The following is a 25,271-nucleotide window of genomic DNA, read 5'->3' as shown; positions in this document are numbered from 1 at the left end:
GTGTCCCAGGGAGGAAGCGGTGCTTCCTTAACAAGCATTGGCCGCGCGGCAGTAAAAGTAACGCCGCACGGCCGTAAAAGTGAAAGTCATCGCGATCACTCTGAAAGTGATCGCGATGACGCGCTAAAGCTCGCTAGGGATATGCGCGCAGCAGCGGGTGAGGGGTATGGTGCTGAAGGCTGGCGCAGGAAAGGCAGATGTCTGGGCGAGAAGGGAGGGGGGAATGCGGGGAGCAGCTGTGCGCGTGCATGCCATCGTACACTGAAGCTTGTAGCCAGCACAAAAATGTGGGTAGCACTTTCTAAACCCACCTACTAAATGCGCTGGGTCAGGCGAGACCTAAAAACTGATGCATTCCCATGGAGTGCTTACAAAAAAATGTGGCTCCTTGATTTCAAGCAAGAAAGCATACAAATCAGCCAATCTGAACACTGTGATACAGAAATGAACCAGGGTTGGACTGCACACGAATGGGAAGAAAAGCCATCCAGTAAGGAGCAAGGATGGCAGATAGACAACAAAGCCATGAAATAATGAGCAACGGGAAGTGGTCAGGATCGGCAGGGCATGGTGTGCCCCTACTTTTTCAATTTACTAAAAATCCGTTCCCCCTACTTTTAATTTTTTTTTAAATGCGCCCCAGGACGGCAGCAATAGCTAACGCCTATAAATAAGACTCGGCAGTTCGGGGACGGGCGGGGTGGACAGAAAAGGAAAAGGACTCTGTCTCTTCCTTCTTGCGCAGAGAAGAAAACAAGGACATTGTCCACTTTTCCTGCTCTGCCGCTGTGAGTTGCCCCTCCCTCCCTTTCTTCTTTGTCTTCTTATTTCCTCTCTCTCTGTTTTTCTCCTCCTCACTTGCTGAATGATAACCGTGACTTCAAGAAATGGCTTTCACCCCCATTCCTTTCCTTTCCTTTCCTTTCCTTTCCTTCATTCATTCGCCTGCGAAATGGATCCAAAAAGAAAGAAGCTCTTTCGTTGGAAATGTCGTCTTTTTCTGAAATGTTAATATTCCAAAGGGCAACCTCGTGACGGAGAGAAATAAAGGTTCAAAATACATAAAATAAGAGTGGTCACAAAGTAGCCAGATTGGTTTTATTCACACCCAAACACATTAGCGCCCCTTTGCAGAGTTTGCCAGTGAAGTGCTACTTTTGTTTTCTTATCTTTCTTTGAAAAACGTTGTTTTCCCCAGGTGGGAAAGTGCACCATTCCTGGAGGTGCTGCAATACCTGGTTGATGTGTGGAGGGGAAAACGTTTGTTATCCTTATCAGGTGTTTTCTTTCTTTATGTTTATAAAATGTGTACTGCAGCTGTTTTCATTGATGTGGTATTTTTAAACCATACTGCTTGCGTGTAAGGATATAAGCAATGGACATTGAAACGGATTCCTTCTGGGCCCTGTAGTCCTGTCTTTAACTTTTCAGGCTTAAAACAGTAATTGATTTTTGAATAATGAGTGTAAAAGCAATAAGATAACCATGCTGTTTCTGCTTACATTTCACAGGCTTTTCTTAGTCTTGCTTTGCCTTTCAGCGTTTGCTTTTTCCAGGATGTTTTTACTTTTTTTTTACAGGCAGCATATTACTCCTGTCTAGTGCATAATTTGAATTGAGTCTCATCCAGGTGTTTATAGCAGGACACAATTGGGTTGTAGCTGAAGACAATGCGATTTTCACTCAGTGGGACCATCTGGTGTTAAGTGGAGTAGAGGATGTGGCACTATGGACTGAGCTGCTGAATTTGGACCTGAGGAACCAGATTCAGTCTACATGACCAGGCCACCAGACCACTCTCCTGAGGGAGCACATTTCCATACTAGACCTTAGAAGGCCCGCTAGACTTTAGAAGCCCTGGTGTCTTAGCACCAGCAGGTGGACCCTAGTGTGCGTTAACCTTGAAGGCCTGTCCACCACAATCCATACTGAAGTTCACCTTCAATCTTGCGGGAAGGCCTACAAAGCGGCACACCCTAGAGTAACAGGTCGCAGGACCCTTGAGCCAGTCCACCTCACCTAGTGGTACCACCCAACATTGGCCTTGTTTCAGCAGTAGTAGTGCAACTCGCCAGGGATCGGCAATGCAGGATTTGCATCCACACCAAACTAAGTTCACATGCTTCACGGTCTCTCTGCTTCATGCACAAGGACTTTTCTCATGTGCTGTCTGCTTTGGAGTCACTGGAATTATGCAGCAGTTGAGGACACAATTATGTCGTAGTGTTGACTAAATTATGCAGCACAATAAAGGCTGCAGCGTAATGCACTATATTTTCTGATACTTCATTATTTTGGTATTTTTACACATATTAACAGTCTCTGCAAATATTTTGCCTAATTAGTACCAGTGTAATATGCAAATGCAGCAGTGAAAAAAGTTACCAGTCAAACTTTGCAAAGGGCCCTTCACTTCACAGCAATGCAAGTCACATTCTGATCCATTTGAGGTACAATTTATTTTAGTTAACATCATCTGATTATGCAGCCGATCATCTATTATTTGCAAAACTAGGAAGTGCTGATGACAGAGACTGTATGGCTCGGAGACAAATGGCTTGTGATTCCACTTTTAAGCATATTTGGGACATTCTCTAATTAAAATACATTCACAAAGTGGGATACGATTCCAATGTCAACTCGCATTAAACCTTAAATAAACATGTGTATCTATTGGTTGTATTAAATAACGTAATAAATAAGCTGTAACAGGCAAGTGCATTGCCAAACAAATTCTAAAAATTGGGATGTTTTGCACTTTCTGGCCACACCTCTGACTGCTCCCACTGACTCAATCCTCCGGCTATTCCCGCCCTCTGATTCTCCGCCCACAATTCCCCTTCTTTTTTTCCTCCACTTCGACCACTGGCATGGGGCTAACCCTATGTCATTATTATGTATCTACATTGGAAACTGAATGTCTGTCCAACAGACGGCAAAAACTGCCTTTAGCCGAGACCTAAAAATAAATTACGCGTCACCTAAGCGTTATGTGATCTCAGAGTTTCTGACATTAAAGATAATTTGTTATATTAAGATACAGCACAAGCCACCTGTAGTAATTTAGAACAGTGCTGTCACAATGTTCCTGCAGGCACAGCACAGATCTAATCACCGCTCTCTAAGCCGCCTGCCTCTTACTCATTTTCCAGCTGTAACTGCCTAAAACAAGCATAGTCTCAGCTAGACTTGTATCCTCTTCGATGGAGAAAATGCTGACGACATACTTCATTGTCCTATATGAGCAAAAACTTGATGTAAAGCCACAGACACTTCAGCCAATAGATCTTTATTGGTTCTGTTAAATAATTTGTTTCCATATGAAAATTCTATTTCCAAGAATGAAATGAAAACGCCCTCCACAAGGTTTTGTTTTTAAACATGGAAAAGAAGAACAATATTTTACTATCAACAAAAAAGGCCTCACTCCTTTGAAATGTAGTTTTGTGTATATCATTGGATGTACAGTTTGGTAACTGGTAGTTTGCTGAAGCATTTTTTGAAAAATGCTAGACCACAATTTTAGTTGATGTTCTCAGCAAATCGTGGCACATCAAAATGTGTGAAATTAAGAGATTTGGAATATTGTTAATATTTATTTTTATGAATAATTATACACCATACTTAAGTGAGTGTGCATGTTAAAGAATAACATCTAGGCTCTGAGACCGCATGGAGTCGCCTTGGAGTACCATGACCTCAACAGACTCTTTGCCTCTATATAGTCAGGGAGCTTGTTGATGCCTTACAATATCATGATTAAGGCTAGCTGGAGCCAATTTGGAACATATATTTTGGAAATATATTGCATAGGTGAACAATAATAATATCCTACAAGTCATAGATCACTGCCCGTAATCTTAAGAAATGTTGCTCATTCAATGCTCTTTGTCTTTTTCAAAGGTATTTAATGTGTAACATTAGGATGAGTTAAGGAAAATATAAACTTGAGAACTTTTGGGTGCGAGTATAAGGTTGTTCTGTATTCACTCTTGATATGAACAGTGGACTTGTCTGAAAAATGCATGCTCTTGACTGTCATAAAACCCCTTTCACGTCCTAATTAAGTTGGTTGAAAATATCCTTCAGTACACTCTTCCCCTTATGTCTGTTCCCTGCTATCCCACTATCTGTATTTCGCACATTTTCTATTTCCCTCTGCCCTGAAGATGTCCGTATTATTTGCCTAACTGTACTTCTAACAACAGCAAAATTCAAAAGAATAAAACTTAAGTGAAACTAATTATAATGGTTTCCGCCGGTGAAATATAATTTCATTTTATTTTCTATTGTTTGCATGTGTTAATTCAGAGATAATCGTGGGATAATGCTTCCTTACTTTGAAATGACTGTCACGTTATTTCATCTGACATAGTATCTCCTAATGTGGCGAATATCTTGAAAGTATAAAAACCTTAATTTCTATCTTCTCAAGTGGGCCGACGCACCAGGTGATCACTTTGCATCACGCAAAATGGTGGGCTTCTTGAAAGTGTAAGAGACAGATGTTCAAGATAACTGTTGCAATTATTGGCTTTGCAAGTCCTGGTGCATTTTAAAGGCACCGGGCATTGGTAAAGCCTGGAACCGATTTGTTGTTAGTGTGGCCCAAAGGCAACATCTTCTTTTTGATGCCTTTAGGCCGACGTAACTCGCCTATATTCACCTTTGAGCACGGTAAAGGGTGTTTCGTTTTACACTCGGAGCTAGATCTGAGTGTTTTGGTGTACTTCTATTAACGAGAAAGTGCACTTGGAATCGCAAAGATGGAGGAGAAGAGCCCCCGACGCTCCTCCCAAAGCCCTTAAACTGGAATAACCCTTACCCAGAGTGCCCCGTTCCTATTCATGGGCTGTGGTTAGGAGGAAGCCGTGGGTCCACTCTCAGCCGGTTCCCGAGTTTTTTATCCACTCTTGCAGATTTTTATGTAAAATGTCACGGTCCGCAGGGTCACTGGGGACAGAAATGTCCATATATGTTAAAGCTGCTGGCCGTCCTTTACGTAGGAAGTTGTGGAGGTTCTCCTGAACATTGTCAAGTGCTGTTTCTTTCTGTCTGTCTCCAGGAACTGGCAGTCATGAAGAAGCGTCCCACAGACTCGTGCAGCTGTCAGTACTTTTTTAATTGTTGTTTTGCTTGAGTACGGTTTGTTTGAGACACATTGGCATTTAGCTAGCACCTGAGGTCTGCAGGAGATATTTCTTCGGGTGGGGGGAAATGAGGGCCCTTTTTATGGGGCTGGTGGCTATGCCCTCCTTGAGGGATATGAATAGGATTTCCGTGATATTGTTGAGTTATTTCTTCTGGGTGATTGTCGAAACCCATCTTAACCTTGCGTGACGCTCGGCCTTGCTTGAAGGTGCCCAGTATGCTCCGTTCCTGTTGACTAGATTCTTCGGCACAGCTGAGGGCCCTGAGGGGGTCGAGATGGGACGAGTCTGGCTTGAGAAGGGACCTCTCTATACACTTAATGCTCTATCTCTTGATTTCAGATCCGAGTCTGCTGTTGCTGTGTTGTCCAATAGCACTCATGCTCCCTAGCTCTTGCGCTCTGTGTTTGATATTTTGGCATTTATGTACAGCCCTAGAGAAGAATTGGCGCACACTCTTGGTGTGGTCACATGTATGGGCAACCTTAGGGCAAAAGTAAAATGCCTGTTTAAGATTTATGTACACACCCCAAGCACTAAAAGATTAAAGATGAATATTCATGCTGCTGTTTTTGCTGGTGCCACTCCCTGTCATTCCCTATGAGCATGCTCCATCCAGTTGACTGGCATGCGGCCAGTGTGGAGTCAGCAGTATGCGCCCATCATTCAGACGCATGCGTGGGCCAGCACGTGGGTGGCTGCAGACTGGAATGGCCGTGGATTCACTTGGCAGGAAAATGCTGTAGGCCACTTAGTATTCCGGGTGGAGGGATCCGAGTAGCTTTCAGCTCCTGCTCTGCTGTAGAAGAAGTGCTTGAATAACCCAAGTCTAAATTTTCCTGGCAGACAGCAGGCACGAGTTGCTGCAGCGAAATGAAAAGTCAAGCATTGAAGCTGCATTTGTAGCTCTTGGCACACTTACTTGGGGGTACTGTGGAAACTGAATACACCAACTACAGCTAGCATGATCACATTGACAATACTTGATACTAATAGTAGGTAGATGCTGGTAATACCTGGCACTGGGGGCATTTACAAACTGGCAATACCTTATAATAAGGGCATGTACCTATTACTGGGCTTGTGAAAATTAGACTACTTGGATGACTGAGGCCATGTGCAACCTGTTAGTACCTGTTACTTGGCATGTGGATATGGGCAAAACTGATTGTTAGCAAGTAAACCTAGTAACATCTGTTTCTGTGGTCATGTATTCCTTGAGAATTCATGTTTCTTGAGGCATGTAGACGTTGGCAATACCTATTGTGCACGAATCCAGTCTGGCAGTACATGGGGCATGTAGAAGAGTGTATTGTCAAGCATTTACCTCTCCCACTAATGGGCAACCAAGCACAGTCCAAGCTGAGAGTTCTGGGGTGTCCTACTGACTAGGGGGCTTGGTGACTGATCTGCATTAGAAGGATGGCTCCCAAAGCTTCTCGACTGTCTGGCCAGATGTGGTTGAGCGTTAAAGTAGAGCCCCACAATCTCACCTGTGGTAAGCACCCCAAGCTCATGTCTGTGCCCAGCATCTCGAGCGCATAGTTCTTCATCATCGTATTCATCAACATTGCAATTAAAGGGTACTGATACCTCTTCTGAAGCCACTTTATGACGGTCTCGCTCACCCATTGTGGCACAAAACAAGGCAGACCATTCTCACATTTTGTGTTTAGGTACCACATGTTATGGTCACATCAACACCTAGAGCTGTACATCTCAGAGCAGGCCTTAAACAGTGCATCTCTAGGTCACAACTGTCCTGAAGGCGGAACAACAAAATGTCACCTTTTTCCCTAGAGAGGCGCATCTGAAGGTCACATGTCTCCTAAGGAAGGGCACACAGCTGTATCTTCCATGAAGCAGCTTAGTCCAGACTCATTTCGATCTCAAATCAAAGCGTTCCTTGCTGACTCCCACCTCCCACTCATCCCATCCTCACAGCTCCCAAAAAGCTGCACACCAGTAATTCAAGACAACGCCTACCACAGCACATTCTAAACTCGCATCTGCACCCAAGCAGCACATCTCAAGCTCACGTGTGCCTAGAAAACAGTGCGGCCGAAGCTGACTTATGCACATAAGTAAGCCCCTCCGGCAACCCCTTCAAAGCTCACATCTGACCCAAAGCATAATATACAAGTGGACATCTGCCTACAATGCCTACTGCCTAAGCTCGTGTCTAAACACAGGCTTGCACATGTTCCCAAAATAACAAACTTTGTATTCTAAAGACAATTCGATTTACTAGTCTGTAGCAGAAAGCACTGTGAATATGTCCGTCATTATTTTAAACTTTCATTACACACAGTTTAAGATAGACTGCTACAGAATGCCCAAAAAAGGCTTAAGATAAAATGGTGCTTCCAAAATATAGATTCGAGTAATACCCAGGCTGTACGTAATGCATTTTTTTTTTTACATAACTGTCCCTTCAAGACCTGGTCAGGGTTAGCAAGGGATATATTAACACAATTACAAATTAAAGTAGGCACTTGACAGCTCAGTTGTTAACATTCTTTACTACCACTAAAAAAGATGTGATTGGGCCAAGCGTGTGCCAGGGCTTCAAGTTTTCTTAAAGAAACAGAACTGTGTTGGTGTAGGTGCTCTCTTTTCCACCTGATGAGGAGAAACATTTCATAAGAAAGAGAGGGTTAAAGGCTACCAGCAAGGCCAGTAACTTGTACTCTTCGATCCCTTCCTTTCTGTTTTTCTACCAAAAGATGGAACATAGTGCAAAGAAGAAATCTGAGAAACCTGAGAAACCCGAGCACCCTGCTATGTGCTGCCCATGACGTTATTGTACTGGTAGGCCTGCTGCTTAGTGCTTCTTAACACTTGGTTTAATCACGGGATGCCACTGATAAACACCTTAACGTTTCACAATTTGACTCCTAATTTCTTTTTTTTTTTTTTGAGTTGCTGAGGAGAAGAAGAATACCGTTGTGCTGTTCGGCCGTTGTGAACAAGCCCAGCAGGTTCCCCTGCATGAACACTGTGTGCCACAGTGTCATCTGCAAGAGCCTCACTCCTTGTTGGAAACAAGCGCGTCCTTCAAAACGCCCAGTGTGCTGTCGCGTGACAGCTGTCACGGACGGCTCTGGGCCGGTGTCAGAGGGAGAGTGGACATGCCAATGAAACAATCCATTTGTGTTTCTCTTGGTTGCGTTAACCCCTAAGGACCATGAGCTACTGTAGTATGGGTGGATTACGAAATCCAATAAAAGCCAATCCACATAAGTTAAGTTGAAGTTTTAATAAGAGTAAGGACCCACGACCTTCTTCTCCAATTTCCTAGTCCGTTCTGCCCACAGTCAAACACCAACATTCCAACAATAACATTCCAACACTAGCATTCCTTAAAGCTACATCCCTGAAATGTACGTTCTACATTTTTAAGACATGCCATGAAATAAATAATACATTTCCATATATTACACATCCCCCTTTCCATAATTTAAATAAAATTAATAAATAGATAAAAGAACAAATATATACATATATATATATACAATCACATCCATAATATACATAGTCTCTAGAATGGATAGGAACAGATTTTATTCTCGCACTACTCCTGATAGAATTGTCTCCACTTCCTCCTGGAATAAAATCAGATGGTAAAGAAGAAGCAGCTGTGTTTTCAACATCCACACAAAATCACCTCTATTTAAATTAGCATCACTCAAATGAAACTGCGTACTTCCATTGTTCCCAGAAGGTAATGAAGTTTGCAAATCACCACTAAGATCGGCATGTGTATGGGCATCTAAATCAAACCAGTCCTGCTTTGCATTACCAAAAGGTGCATTTACTCTTTGTGAAATGATCCTAGCTTGCTTAGGAGTTACCTTAACTAGAGAATTGCAATTCCACCATCATCTATTGTGTAATAAAACTGCTGTCCTATTGATTCTTACAACTTTTACAGGTTCTGAGAATTTTGACTTTGCTGACTCTATTTGGTTATTTAATCAGAACCCAATCACCTATAGTCAAAGTTCCTTCCTTCACATGCATTCTGGAATCATAATTCTTTTTATAACAATTTTGTTTTTCCCGGGCATGTTCTCTGAGACCTTGCAAATCTATTTTGTGATAACGTTCAACTTTGTCCAATAACCACGTTGGACTAATAGAACTAATAGGTTTTCTCCCTCTTAACAAAATAAAAGGAGCTACATCAGTGGTACTCTGAGGAGTAATATTATAATTCCAGATCTTAAAATGTAAATAATCTTTCACATCAAGGTTGTTAGCAACTGCTGTTTGAACCCCTTCTTTAATCAACCTATTAGCTTTTTCAACTAAACCGTTAGAAGCTGGACTATATAATGGTACTCTTATGTGTTTCACATCATTTTTATCAAGAAAATTGATGAACTGCTTAGAGACAAAATGGGAACCATTATCAGTAACTTTTTCCTTAACTCTTCCTTCAATATAAAATAGATGTTTCAAAAATGCTATTACAGAAGAAGAATCAGCAGAACTCATAAAAGAAAAATACAACCATTTCCAATAGTAATCTATTGCCACTATCAAAAATCTTTTATAGCAACCAACAACATTATTGGGACCCGAGAAATCTAACCCAATCTTTTTCCAAGCATTGTTAGGCAAACTAACTGGACGTAATAGAGCAGTTGATGTCTTCCAATGTTTGTCCGAGCACAAACATTCAGTGCAAGATTCCACATATCTTTTGACTTGACCATCAATACCTGGCCACCAATAGATCTGTTTAATTTTCTTTGCAGTAGCAGAAATTCCTAAATGTCCCTCATGTGCCAAGGCAATGATCTTAGACCGTAGATTACTAGGAGGAACAAATAAATCTTGTCTAAACAAGATATCAATAACTACAGACCACTCTGAAGCAACTTGATGATGGCACCTTACGCCCATGGACATACACCTATCCCCTGGCCACCCACTAACTAGAAATTTCTTCACTTGGACCATGCATTCATCTTTATCCCAATTTTTTAACCATTCTTTCTCTGAAATCTTAAACTTTTCATTAATGTCACCAATTGTGAAAACATATTCCACATCTTCCCATTTTTTTTTTTGTTGTCGTCCTCAACACTATCACCTCCAACTGGTAAACGTGATAAGCAATCAGCTCTAACATTCTTTCCTCCTGGAATGTATTTTATGTCAAAGTTGAATTCCTGTAACCTTGCCAACAATCTTTTTAATCTTGATTAGGCTTTATTTGAACAACTATCGCCTAACATGCATATTAGGGGTTTATGATCAGTATGTAATTCGAATTTTGTTACCCAAATATAAATTTTAAATTTGTCTGAAGCCCATGAACAAGCTAGTGCTTCACGTTCAATTGTAAAGACAATAGTCCACTCATGACCTTTAATTATTTGGCTGAGGACTGCCCCTAAACCGTTGCCACTAGCATCTACTGTAATTATGCATTTCGCACCATGTGTAAAGGGCTTAATGGCAGGGGCAGAAGTGATTAAGTGTTTTACTGATTCAAAAGCTTCCTGACAATCCTTGGACCATATAAACTTCTCATTTTTCTTTAAAAGATTCCTTAAAGGTTGCACAATAACCGCATAACCCTGAACAAAACGTGCATAGTATTCACTTAAGCCCAAAAATGCCCTTAGAGAATCTTTGTCATTTGGAATGGCTGCTTCATTTATACCCTTTAGTAAGGATTCTTTGGGTTTAACACCATCCCCTGAAATGTTGTGTCCTAAATAGTTGACTTGTTGTGATATAAATTTACAGTTCTCGAAATTGACTGTCATACCCCAAGTACCTAACAAATTGACTGTCATTCCCCAAGTACCTAACTTGCTAATGACCTCTTCCAACAGTGCAATGTGTTCATCTAAACTCTCAGTGTGAACTAAGATGTCATCTTGAAAGGCTTGTATGCCCTCTAGGCCCCCAAAAATTGGATCCATCAGACGGTGAAATACACTGGCAGCGGATGCCAATCCAAATGGCATACGCTTGTACATATATACACCAAAAGGCGTTACAAAAGTAGTCGGGTGTTGTGAATTTTTAGATAATGGTATCTGATGGTACGCAGAGCGTAAATCAATTGTTGAAAAATACTTGCTACCACCCAAACTGGCTAGCATTTCATGAATACGTGGGAGAGGATGACAATCAACCAGAATATTTCTATTGAGAATTCTAAGGTCAGCACATAGGCGTTGTTAGAAATGGGATTTCTGGTTGGCTAAGGCTTGCGCCAAAGCTAGGCAGAAACCACCACTCTAGTCAGGGCTTGGGAGTTACACGCCAAAGATAACCCCTGCTCACCCCTTGGTAGCTTGGCACGAGCAGTGAGGGTTATCCCGTTGGCAATGTGTAAAGCATTTGCGCACACACACAGCAACAGCATCCCCAGGCTCACCACAAAAGGAACTCCACACAAGGTTATATCAAAAATAGCATTTGTATACTCATAACACATTAGAATAGTAAGCACATATTGTACACTGCGCCAACTGGCACTGGGCAATATTTACAAGGGATTATTTACACCTGACAGGGCCAACTGGACCACTGTCAGTACCATCACACAAAGTGAACTTAGTAAATGTAGAATTTAGCATAAACATGGAACACAACCAGTAACTACTGGTAACTACTGGTAACCACTGTACTTAGCATCAGCCTGTAACATAAACTACATTATGCACAGCATCACATCAGGCGCAAATTACTTCCTGCACCAACCTCACCAGCATAAACACATTATGCAATCCTCTCACAAGTCTAAAAAAAATTAGACTCTAACCTCCTAAGCATAACTCACATTAGGGACGTAAATCACACAGTGAAACATAATCTCACTAGCATAAACCATGATATGCAAAACAACCTCATAATCATAAAAGACCACATTTAGAGGTATAGCACAGGGTGCGTAAAACATACTACATGAATTACATTTCCTAGCACCAAAACACTTTTGGCACATAGATCACTTTAGGGCCTGGCGCCCTTTTTACCTTCTAGTCCAACTGGCCATCTCAAAAAGGGGCTCAAATGCCCTAGGTCCAAAAGAGTCAGGGCGCGATGCCAAAGCAGCGAAAGTCAAGGGTGCGCAATCTGCGCAGGCCTAAACGTTGCAGCTGGGACTAAGTGCTGTGCAGCTGTGAAGAAAAGGGGCAAAAGGAGTGCATCTCACTCCTAACTGCAAAAGGACATGCTCCCAAAGTACTGTAACCTAAACGGTGCAGCTGGCACTAATTTCTGCGCAGCTGGGAGGACCAAATTTTGGCCCTGGGCACCCACTGTGCCCTCTAAACAAATATGCCCAAGTGGGAGCCACACGGGGCTCTAAAACAATCATGGCCGCAACTAAAATCCCAGCTTCCCTCTAGCAAGCGGGGCAGCTGTGGAGGGATGGCCACACAACAGGGGAAAAAGCCTGGGCCCCTCTGGGCCCGTCTAAAATAAATGTGTCCATCGTTGGAGCCATGTAGGCTCTGAAAACCACTATGCCTGCGTTGGAGCGGCCCGCTGACAGACGGGGCTGCTCTGACTCTGTGCCTCATCTGGCGCACACACACGGGAGAGGGCATGTTGGAGCGGCCCACTGTCAAGCTGGGCTGCTCAGCACTGGCACTTGTGCGTCGATCTCGCGCCCCCCCACTCCACAGGCAGCACCACTCACCGGGCTGCTCTCCGGAGGCAGGACCTTTTGCGCCGCTCTCTCGGTCGGCTCCAGCCTGCACATGGGGCAAGGCAGGCTCCGTCTCCTTCTTGCAGCCTGCCATCACCACGCGGGGCTCTCTCTCCCACACGGGAGCCCTTCCCAGGCATCAGCGGCCTCTGCCGCCACTTCTTACTTCACCCGGGTCCCCTCCTGGGACCCGGGGATTAGTCATGGAGCCTCCGAGGCTCCGGGCCGCACTCCCTCCTTCTCGCGTTCTCCGGCGGGCGGGACTTCCTTTCCTCAAGCGGAAGTCCCGCCCCGCTACAGGCATCGTGCTGCCTGACTTCTGGTTATCGATCGGGCCAGCAGCGGTGAATCTTTCCCAGCAATAGAACGCGGGGTAGGCACCTGCCTAAATTAAGAAATAAAGCGGAGTGGGCACCCGCAAATTAAAATAAACATAAGCGGGGTGGCACCCGCAATTAAGGCATCATGGGGAGAATCTCTACGATGGGGATCCCCTCACACAGGGCCGCAGCGCAGCCCCCAGGCTTTCCTCCTTTGGGGGTAAAGTAAGTTAAAGCGCTCCTAGTGCGCAGAAAGGCTGCATAAAGTCTTTTTAAAGTCCTGGAGGCATAAAGAAATGGAGCAAAAAGATCCCAGCAAAGAGGTCTTTAGAAAGAAAGGGGCAATGCAGGGCCCAGGGGCCAGCACACAGCGCCCTCCAGCAGGAAGACAGCCCCCATGGCGGTCCCTCCTGGGCCCCACCAGCAGCAAGCCCCCCTCCGTCAGGAACAGAACAGGACTGAACAATTTCCATGGGGTCACAGCCCCTATATTTAAATGCCCTTTTCCTTTGTGTCACAGCCCAAGGCTTGGGGATACCAGCCAGAACTAGTTTAGGGGAGCTTTGGAGCACTTTGTTTTGCTCAGCTCCTCTCTCCTTTGTTAGGTGGGGGCTAGGTGCTTAGACGCACCACAGGGGGCGGAGCCAGCATTGTGGAGGGAAGGCACAGTTCTATTCAGGTCCCAGGTGCAACTCCTCCCTCCCATCTACATGCAGATCTCTCCATTCACCACCGGGCAGACTCACCCCTGGCTCCTGGAATTCCCCAGCCCTCTCAGCTCCTGTCAATCACAAGTCAGACATGCACTCCACATCAGGCAGGCAGACACTAGGGGTGGGCGGAATTTGCGAAAGTGACTTTCGCAAATTATCGCGAAAATGTTAAAAATCTCCGCAAACAAGCGGAAATATCACGAAGATGCAGAAGTTTTTTTCCTGCCTGTTCGGGGTATTTTCTGCGTGGTCGCGGCTCACCAACTTACCCATGCGGTTGCTCGCGGGCGCGGCCATCTTGTTTTCACTCTTCTTGCGGTGCATGATCGCGAGAAGAAAGACGTGATCGCGCGACCAATGACATTACTGCGGGCGCGAACTGTCGCGAGACAGCGCAAATGGCTACCAGCAATCCAACATCTTGTGGAGAACGCGACCGGATCGGGTAAACTTGTCGGCGAACGCGGGGATTCAGGTAAGGCGATCGCGCAAGAATGTAATATTTTACAGCGCGAGCAAGAAACAAATTATCGCTAAGCTGCGGAATGCGGAAATTTTGACATTTTCGTGCTCTCCGCAGAACGCGAAAATGTCAAATTATCGCAATTTCCGCGAGCGGAACGGAAATTTAGCCCAGGCCTAGCAGACACACAGTGCACAGAAATGCCAAGTTCTAGAAGTGGCACTTCTCCACCAGTCACCATAAATCTGCTATCAGTGGGACTCTTCAGGACTGAAGCAGTGCAGCTGAAACAGAGGCAACCCCTTAGTCTAGTATACAAAGCCTGTATGTCAGTCTATAAATACAAGATTAGCTTCCTTTATACATGTATGAACCTACCTGCCTCTCTGCCCATATACCTATCGTGTCACTCTGTATTACTTCTTGATTAAAGACACGGTAGCATTATTTCTTCTTGTGGTTAATATCGGGAGAGACTTATCAAACTTTTAATGTTCGTTAATGTTCGTTACTTTTCAGTCCCACTCAAGTAATAAGGAGGACAACGAGCCTCGAGAGTGTGGGTCCCGCAGTTTTATGCCGTAATCTACACCGACCCGCATCCTAGGGAAGAAGAATCGGTAGCATATAATCGCTTGGCACCTTAGAGCAAGGTAAATTATGATTATAGAACTCAATGGGAGGGATAGACAGATTCTAATTATTAAAGCACAATATACATCTGTTCTCAGGCAGATGTTTTGATAACTATAATCGAGTAGACATATATAAAAAAAAAATTCTATATATCCCCCCCTCTTTTTGATATACAGAGTATTATATCACAGTTACATATATTGAGCAGCTGTAGAAGATCGTGGTTTTACTACGGATGACGGCACCTTTTCCATCCTCTTATGTTATTTTCTGACTTTCAAGAAATAAGAAGGTGAGAAAGTAGTTATCAACAATGAACGAATATCTTCGCATATCTATACAAGAGGGAATCGGTGGGTACAGGATAGCGTTGTATCGGGGTCATTGACCTTTGTAAAATTTGCTAGAGAATAAGAGCCTGGTAGGACACCTTATGTTTTGAGGTCCTGAAAATAGGAGACCGACAACCCACCCGGTGAAACATAATATCCGGAGGTTTCACCCAGATAAATTCAAAGAGGGAAGTCTGGTACCTATAATGTATCAGTAGATGACTATATGGAAGAAAGAAGTATATTCATCACAATAATACATATATTTACTCTATTTAGGAATAAAGAAAGTCATACAAGAAAGCCATAAAAGAAAACAGGAGACAGCAGAATCACTTTTTGTCTTGATAAAGATGGCAGCATCAATATAAAAGCCATCGAAACGCATCGACGCCCTTGTTTCTGGAAACATAATCTTATAACCAGCACAGAACAACAAACACAAAAATTACGAATATAATTCAATGTTCTGCTGAGTTCAATGGATATGTAATGGTAAAGAACAGAAAACAGTGTCTTACGTACTTGTTTGTCTCCATAATGCTGGTCATTTTTGGGCATCTGTTAATTGTTGTTTTTGTAATTTTGTTTTAATTTCGTTTTTATTGATTGATTGTGTAATATGTATTTTTAACGAAAAATTGTGTCACATTGACAAAGATATGAGATTGTTTTTATGATTACAGAACGACAACTGTTACAATAAAATTCATTTTAAAATATCAGGACAAGTTCAGAAGAACTTTCTTTCGGTTCTCATATAGTAGTGTGTAAGCAAGGGAACTCCTTCTTTCGTGTGGCATTATTTCTTATGCAGTGCTATGTTGAAAGTTATCACACATGCTATACAATAGACTTGAGGTTGCATTTCGTCATTTTATGCATTATAACCTAGAACTGGAACAATGCAGAATGCATCTTCTTGACTTATTACTTTAGCAGGCGTCCTTTAAATATCCTACCAGGTTAACATTCTCCACTTTGATATTGTGTTGTACTGCAGTATATTATTTGTATGCCACTTTTTACCCCTTTGAGGGACACTGACGTGCTTGTTCACATGGGTAGCACACTACACCATGTGGGTGTGTGATTGAAAGATTGTGGTCTTTGATTTGAACCTATTTGGGAAGTGTTTCCATGACCTTAGTGATGTCCACCGAGGTGTGGTTATCATGTTATGGGACACAGTCCTTAGCAGTTTGATAAAATATGTTACGCTGCCAGCACTGATCAGCTCTGCAGGTCCGTTATTGTGGAGAGAGTTTTTTAATGTTATGTTCTTGATCTGATTTCTTATACTGGCTGTGGCAGGAGGTCGTCCCCGATATAGTCTTATGTATCCCCAAGAGGTAACAGAAGTCGATTTAATGAGTGAGGAGCAGGGATCCGAGTTCTGCTAATATAGACTGCGTTCTAGTTCTCCCTTATAAGATTTCCATTATGTGAAGGACCGCTTTGTTTTCTTTTTTGTTATTACAGTATGTCGGTGCCTAGAGCATGTGACTATTTAGGATCTGCAGGGTGGTCTGTTGTAGAGGCTTCTGTTGACTAGCAGTTTGTGGCAGATCTCTTTGGTGCTGGCAGGCCTGTCTGGTTAATACTGAGTTACTGATTTAAGCATGTTCGTGTAGCGTGGATCTGCCCCATCCAGTTGCCAGCAAGGTTCCACATTGCCTTTCGTACAGTATATGCCTGCTCTGTTGACAATAGGGGATCAGGTAATGAACTGGACGTATGATCTGTTAAGGTTACATGGATTATATCAAATTGATACTGGAAGGAAAGTTATAAGATCAGAATAATTATCCTTCATCCTGTGGTTTGTAGCAGAAAATATGGAAGATATAGTTGACTATGTGAGGTCAAGGGGGAGGGTTCCATGACAAAGTGCCACAGAGAAAGAAATGAGGGGTAGCGTTTTGAGAGGGATGCAGAGTATGGCCAGCCATGCAAGCCTAGAGCATCTCCAAGATGGAGTACAATTGTGAATGTCCTGCTGCAAATATCGAAAGGCGTAAGAATGAACTGCCTAAGACCGTAAATAAATGAAGTGCTAAGGTCCTGGATGTAGGAGAAGTATGCCACCATTCAACCTAAATCCAGGTCTAAACCCCTCTCGCCTACATACCTACTTAGAAGCGTTTATGTGCCACCTAATGTTTATTGCAGGTCTAAACCCCTCTCGCCTACATACCTACTTAGAAGCGTTTATGTGCCACCTAATGTTTATTGCAGGTCTAAACCCCTCTCGCCTACATACCTACTTAGAAGTGTTTATGTGCCACCTAAGGTTTATTGCCACCCTATCTCTACGCTCCCAGAGGTCCAGATGAAATGTGTCTCCCCTAAGAAATAATACTTTACACTGTAATGGGAACATCCTACCCCTTCAAAGGTAGGCATCCAGAAACTAATAGCATGCTTAATGTTCTCAATTTCCTTGAATGAGCACGCCCCCTGGGTCTTGACCCCAAACAGTACATTCCCGTAACAAGTGCCTGGGTGGGATAGCACAAACTCCAGTTAACTATCACCCTCCTTAAAATATGTGCCAGGGGACTGTTAACTGCATTAAGTTGTGACAGTTGCATATGGAAGGTTCATGCAATTTTACTAGGAAGCAGGGGAACACACTTTTTAGAAGTAATGCTGTCTGTGAATAGTTAAAATGTTAGCAAAATAAAGTTCCTTCAGACCTCTCCTTATAGAAACCCTGGCTCGCACTCACTTTTGTAATTCCCTTCCCTTCCCTTCGCTGACAGCCACAGAAGGCACGCCAGTCCTGAATACATTAGTCTCGCAAAGAAACCCTAAGGAGCTGCCATCTTATCTAGAAGTCACACTTCCAGATTCAGCACGCCTGGCATCATGGGCTGAGGTGGACTTCTGTGCCTGTTTCCCAAGTTTGTCCACTCCCCCTCAGTCATGACTCATAGAAGTAATAATTGGAAAATATCTCAAAATATTTCTTTCCAAATCATTTAAAGTGACGATGGAGCCTAAAGCAATGTCTGTCCGTGCCTGCTTAACAAAACATAATGTTTTATATTTTTACCCGCAGATGGATTCATGTGTGTATAATTTTTTAACAAATCCTTTCCTCCAGTTAAAAGAAATCCATTGAAGTTAGGATTCTTTTGAGCTTTTCTTTACAGCTAGTGTCCCCCTTGATATTGAGTTTTTCGTATTTCTTGAAAGTTTACCGTCCTGAGGAAGAGTATTATATGCATTGATTTCCTCAAGGTGTGCAGAAAGATAGAGTACCTAACCATGTTTTGGCTGTGATTTATTTCAGAAACCCTTATTTGGCCTTGACCATGCATGGGCCATTAAATACCTATTTGAGTTGTCACTCCCCATATTGGAATTCTGAGATTCACACTCCTTACTGCACACCTCCCCTTTTGTAATTGTATCCCGGTGAAGTTCGGCAGGTCAAACCTTGCAAAATCTTCTGATGGAAAATACCTGGAAACTAATGATGCATTCGGAATTCTACATTTTATGCTGCTGTGTGAGGAAAAACATGAAGGTATTTACTACACCAAGTAAATGCCATACCTCAAGGTGTCCGACTTTAAGCAGGTGCAGTAAATCCCTTATACCCATCTGCCCTACTCGCGATCAGCACCGTAGTGAAAATAAACACCCCGAAATAGCTGTGAAAATAGACTTCCTTTTAGAAGATATTAGGACCAGACACCTGTATAGTCTTTTTTTCATGAACATGTAACAAGTTACGCTATAACATTAAATAACCAAATATTTGGGCTACATTTGTTCCAAAAATTCTGCTTTTTACATTGTTCAGGGTTGTCTCTGCTTGTTGCATTGACTTCCTTTGAAAAGGCTGAAGCTTTCACCTTCAAGTAATATTTTGTGAATGTGAGTCTAGCATTAAAAAAAAATAAATACAAATAAGTGCAAGATCAATGCACTAGTCTCCAGGTGTGTTCATCCTAATGCGAGTAAGAAAGACCCATCACAGCGACGATGCCATTATATTTTGCAAACATTTGCTTTTATGTTCACAATTTTAATCACTTGACTATAAAAGAGGGGCGGGGCTACCTTATTCCATACCCACTCTATCCAAAATTATTACTGGTTCACAAAAGTGCGAGTTGCAACTCTTGCTAAGTACTATAGAGATCTAAAATTGTGTAAGAAATTGCCTTGAGTGTTTCAGTTTACAGCCAGGTTCTGAATATTTATAGTAATTTTATCAAGAAATATTCAGACCTCGGTCATTGAGCTTAAGGGGCGTGGAAGGAAGGAGACAGAATTCAGGTCTATGTGTAGGAGTGTTTTAGGGCATGTGTAGGTGAATCCTAGTCCAATGCGGGGAAAAGGCAAGCATGAAAAGTGTGATCCTAAGCTTTCCTTGGGCTAATTAAAAAAAAAACTAAAAAACTAACACAATCAATAGCAATCCTCCTCAAGCCCCAAGTCAAGATTCATAGAATAAAGACAATCCCTATTGATTTATAATTGAAAAAGAGTGTGGATCTATATTTAACTTTGGAAATTGATCATCAAGCCTTTCTTTCCAACTGTCATGATGATGGATGGAGCCAAGTGGTTTTCGACCCAGGCCCAGAGTCCTATGCTTCAATGTCCATGTTTCCTATTAGATCCAGATTCTTAGCAAATCATTTACTCTCTCTGCCCCGTTTCTATTGTCTGCATAAATTTTAGATTCTGTCAGATGGGCTAACCTCCGTATTGCACGTTATAAACAAATATTGAATTATATTTACAGTCTGATTACTATTGCTGAGAACCTTTTAATTTGCACAACCTTAATAAGAATAGTTGAGTGCATTATATTCTTCATAAGACTATTACTCTGATGAGAACATCAGTCAACCAATATTTAATGTCATTCTTAGGTCTGGTAGAAGGATAAGAAAAACGCGGAAGTATGACATCATCACCACTCCTGCAGAGCGAGTCGAAATGGCGCCTCTGAATGAAGAAAATGATGATGACGAGGATTCAACAGTGTTCGATGTGAAATACAGGTACAGGTAATGTACACACAGGCACTGGGAGGCTGCCTTTTATTCATTATACTCCTGGTAGTGGCTTCTTTCATACTTCTCACAGTTTTTTTCATAGATTTTTTAAAATATTTTTCTAATGACATCTCCTTAATTTGTAATCTCTCATTGAGTAAATATGTGGAATAGTGTTTGCGCTTGTTTCTCATTATTCTCGACCTCATAAGGATTGTGACAATGAATGTGTACCTGGAGCATTCTCCCTGCACAATCATCAGTTTGACAACACTCTGGCAAAGTTGTTGCATATGCGGAAGAATCTTAAGGGGTTTGCGCAGAGTAATGCTATTCAGTGTGAGAGGATAGGAGACCGAGTTAAGCTTACTGAGAATGAAAGCTGCAATTCCCCGCTCTGCGGAGATCAAACATGTGGCATCGTATAAGGCAGTGCGGTCTACTGGCATTGTGTCTGTGCCCATTGTCTGTGGAAGGATATTTGCCAACTTGGGAAAAGTGACATTTTGCACCAATCACCTAGTTCCTCCTCCCACCGCACCCCCCAAACAATCTTTAGGACAACACTTGCTGCTTTTAGTGGATTTCCGACACCCCATGATTGCAGCAATCGAGGCAGCTGACTTGTAGACTGTAGCATATTCTGGAAAAAGGTTGTTCTCAGTCCTGATCACTTCGGAATAGCCTTTGATTATGTGGGAATGCTAGACTCAAGACACAATCCTGTGCCTAGATCAGAAAAATAGTTCCTCTGTAATAACAGTTGATTTATTGTGAATGGGGAAATTTGTTTTCTGAATGAATGCATTATCTTTTTTCATATAAGCTTTGTGCTCCAGGACATCAAAACTATTTGAGGACTAAATTGGATGCAAAACACGCAACAGCTCTTAGATGCATAGTGTAGGAATAACATGTGTAAAGTTGTTGAATGGGATGTATGAGAATTCTGTAAACCTTAAGTAAAGACGTTGCTAAATGAGCAAAACATTGATTGAGGTTGGAAAGATAAAGAAGGTTTAAGGAAAAGAGGTAGTACTGAAACCACTGCCTGATCAGTATGACTGTATGAAACAATTATGTATCTGCTTGATTGTATAATCTGCAATTGTGCATCGTACTTCTTACTCTAGTTGTGGCTGGCACATTAATAGTATTTTAATATTTTATGTTTATAATCAAGGTTACGACAAACAAAATGTATTGTACTTTCACCGAAAAATAAGCATGAGCACCCAGAGAAAGAGCTCAAAAGACAATGAATAAGACTTAAGCTAGCTATGTGTGTATGAGACTTCTCTGTAAACTCGGTCACAAAGCAATGGAGTGCTGTGTAATAGAGGTTCGTAGAATAGGCACATAGGTGCACCGGAAGTCGTTGAGGGTGATAGTCGGTAGTTAAGAGATCAGGTATCTCTGGGTGTGGAGGGCTGGAGAGGAAGGAACTCAGTAGTTCTAGAGCCGAGGTTTCTACTGTAGGATACTACTAGTGTTGGGTCGATTTCATTTATTCTACCAAAGCGATCTGCGTACAAGGGCTAAAATGCACAACTTCACCAGTGTGCCACACTATAATACTGAATTACGAAACACAAATTCTTACAACTTGATTTGTTTGTCAAAACTAGAATATTTTTAGTGAAAAATCAATTGTTTTGTCATTTTCCAGTTAAGGTGGACTTTTGTCGTATAAGGTGACGTTGATATTTAATTTCAGGGTTTCTTTTGTTCTAAAAACATGTTTGTTTATTAAGTTGTTATACAAACATGAAACAGGTACACGCGTATCTTTCAGCAAAGTTGTTAACAATGTAAATCTCGGTTTTTATTTCGTGCTGCAACATTTGTGACCAGTTTCACAATTTAAATGATTTTAAAACCATGAAAAACTCAATTGATCAAATTATACAAGTCCAACTCCAAACACACTATTTGTCATTGAAAAAGACAAAACCTATTCGTTTGGATTTAATGTTTAATGGACATTATCATGAAAAGTAACACGTTTTTAGGTCTTGCCTACGCAGCGCGCATGCGCTCCATAGTAGGACCTTTAGCTGTCGCTCTGCTCTTTTTGGAAGCACATACTCATGCTTGTGGCGGCATCCACCTTGCGGAAGCGAGCAGGGGCACTCCGCAAGCACGAGAATGTGCTTCCAAAAAGAGAAGACTGCGCACACACACGCACCACAGGTACGGGGCCACGCTCCCTTACGCTTGTTTCTATTTTTTCCGCTCTCTTCCTTTTTCTTTGGGGATGTCTTCGTTTCTCCATCACAAGCGCACACTCCCGCAGTTTTATCTCACTCCCTGGTTGTCCTTCTCACTTCCTCTTTCTCCCGCGCCGCCTCCCTGTCTGTGTCTGCCTCCCACTCTCTGCCGCCGTTGTCTCTCCTCGTCCCTTCTTCTCACTCATCTCTATCTTTTCTTTCTCTGTCAATCCTCTCTCTTTTTTGAGGTCTGCTTTCTTAGTTTCACATTCTGAATCTCTCCCTTTCATCTTCTTTTCGCCCCTAGTTTATTCTCATTTAAACATCAGCTGTTGTTTGTTTGAACTTCCTGGTGTGGCCCCTTTATCTTTATCTCCCTTTTACGGCTCTTTCCGATCCTCAGCGGCATCTCTTTTAGTGGCCTCTTTCTGTGCTTTTTTCCCACCGTCTCTGTACCGTCCCTCACCCTTTCCAGCTTTCTACTACCCACTCCCTATTCACCCCTCGTGCACCCGTCGTCTTCTAACTCCTCTGTCCCAGTAGTCTTCCTTGTTTTACATTTATTTTCATCCTTGTAGGTCGCTTTCTTCCCCCTTTTATTTGTCCTTCATTTGTCTCTTCTTTCCTACCTTTCTCCCACAGTCTCTAAGTGAGTCTGTTTTTTTTGAAGCAATAACATTTATTTTTAGTTAAGTCCATAAAACATCCTGGAGTTTAATTTAAAAAAAAAAATATTTACTATTTACCTATTTCTTACGTCTGCCCGCTTTGTTCTCACCTAGTTTATCCCTTTCACTCTCACTCTGCCCCCTCTTCCCCCACACGCCCCCCCTCCCCACCCCCCGGAGCGGATGTGGTACTTCCGCACGGCACGTGCCAATAGTCGCAAATTACCCCGCAATTGTGTCTGGAAATACAGGAGCGGAGGAGGGGATTCCATCCTCCTCCCCAGGCTCCCCCAGCCCCACTGAGCCCACCCCGCAGGCTCCTCACCTGGGCACGTCCTCACAGCCTGCGGCGCGGCCACCCTCTCCTCGGTCACTTTCCGTCCTCTGCCTCTTGCCTGTCAGCCTCCCTACCTCACTCGCCTCTCCTCTCACCACCCCTCCATCTCTCACTCTTCCCTTTACCCTTTCGTCTGTCACTTTCTCTCCTCTCGTCTGTCACTTTTATCTCCTATTCTCCTGTCTGTCGCTCCTCACTCTCTCTCCCCTACATCCTCTCGCCAAAACGCCTCGGCAGTAGTGCACTCTATAAATACCTTCAGTCAGTCCGTCTCGTCTGTCACTTTCTCTCCTCCTGTCTGTCGCCCCTCCCTCTCTCTCTTCCATTCACCCTCTTGTCTGTCGCTTTCTCTCCTCCTGTCTGTCGTCCCTCACACTCTCTCGCCTACATCCTCTCATCTGGCAAGGATCCAAATACACTGACATTCAATAAATGTGCGGTGGTGCAACTTAAAATAATCCATACAACATGAAAACTTTAAAAGAATCTAAAATGTCCTGTACAAAGCACCTAGGATTAGGAGCCTAGGCAATAACAATGACTGTAGTGAAGAAGATTAGCAAAACAAAGAGGATTTGGACACCCACTAAACGTTGACCGAGATTACAGGTCTTCAATGAGATGCAGATGTGTACCTTGGTTGCAAAGAAAAAACACTTTTTTAGATTTCATGGACAAAGCTGTTTTGTCATTTAAAAGGGAAGGAAAGGGAAGGAAAGGGCAGGACCTGTGATGAGCCTGGCTCTACTTTGGTTCGCTATTCCCAAGAGACCAGGGACGGGTCAGAGCCAGCCATCTGGCTAGAGGCAGGCGTGAAGCTTGCTTGGCTCACAAAGAATAAGCTGCTGTTGTAGTCTATCTGCTGCTACCAGAGTGAAGGGGACACCGGGTGACATAAGGGAATAAAGAGGAGACCAGAAAAAGAAACCAGCATTGGCATAGCCAATAGGTCTCGCCTTTGGGGACCTTATAAGTATTTAGTTATGCAGCACAATAGCCTTACTGCAACAACATTAACTGTTGCATGGCTAAAAACTTATAAGGTCCCAAAGGCGAGATTTATTGGCTATGCCAATGCTTGTTTTGCTTGAAACAATTTTGCACAAAGGTTGCAATGATTAAAGGCTTCTTGGCCCTCTCCATGCAAAGGACTATGTACAAGGAAACATTGTGTAGGAAAATCCACAGCACCATCTACATGTACTTCAGACTTTTACGCTAAGGTGACGAGATTCTAAAAAAAACTAAAGCCGTGAATGACCGATCAAAAACATACATGCAAGTCGGATTACAGTTATTCAGCAACAGCGGGACAAATGATTGCTTACTAGAAAACACAGTCCATCATAAAGAACACATTGCAGTGAGACACTTAAGGGAATTAAATGAAGCTTTTCCGAATAGTATCAGCAAAGTTAAATTGTTTTGTGTACGTGAAAACGTGCATCCTTCAGTTAATCGACTATTGTGACAGAAGATAGAAAACGGGGACACAGGCCAACCTGGGATGTCTGGTCACCCTGCTGAAAACAGCAAACGATCCATCTTTTTAAAAACTGGTAATTATTTGGCCGGTGCTCAGTAACACCTCTCAAAAGTTCAGCAAATGATATGCAATTAATCGGAATAGCCTGAGCAAATACAATAAATTGTAGACCGAGTACTCTCGGGCCCTGGGGTCAGGTAATGGCGACGTAGAATTAGGGTGGCAGCAGTGCTTTAAATGGAAAAAATAAGTGC

At 42.8% G+C, this 25,271-nt stretch overlaps 1 protein-coding gene across 3 annotated transcripts in view; it reads left to right on the top strand.

Annotated features, from left to right (window-relative positions):
• Positions 1–25,271, top strand: part of FAM174B (family with sequence similarity 174 member B) — a 191,662-nt gene that overhangs the window by 70,354 nt on the left and 96,037 nt on the right. Inside the window, exon 2 of one of the 3 annotated variants that reach the window (XM_085644493.1) lies at positions 20,191–20,328. In XM_085644493.1, the coding sequence (XP_085500619.1) occupies positions 20,191–20,328 (138 nt within the window). Of the gene's footprint in view, positions 1–20,190; positions 20,333–25,271 lie in introns of those variants that run through there. The other 2 variants (XM_085644495.1, XM_085644494.1) reach the window with 2 other exon arrangements.

This window comes from Triturus cristatus, chromosome 3_1 (assembly GCF_964204655.1).
Source record: "Triturus cristatus chromosome 3_1, aTriCri1.1, whole genome shotgun sequence".
In the NCBI taxonomy this organism is placed as follows: Eukaryota; Metazoa; Chordata; class Amphibia; order Caudata; family Salamandridae; genus Triturus; species Triturus cristatus.
Note: the sequence above shows the minus strand (reverse complement) of the source record. Positions and strands in the feature narration are given on the sequence as shown.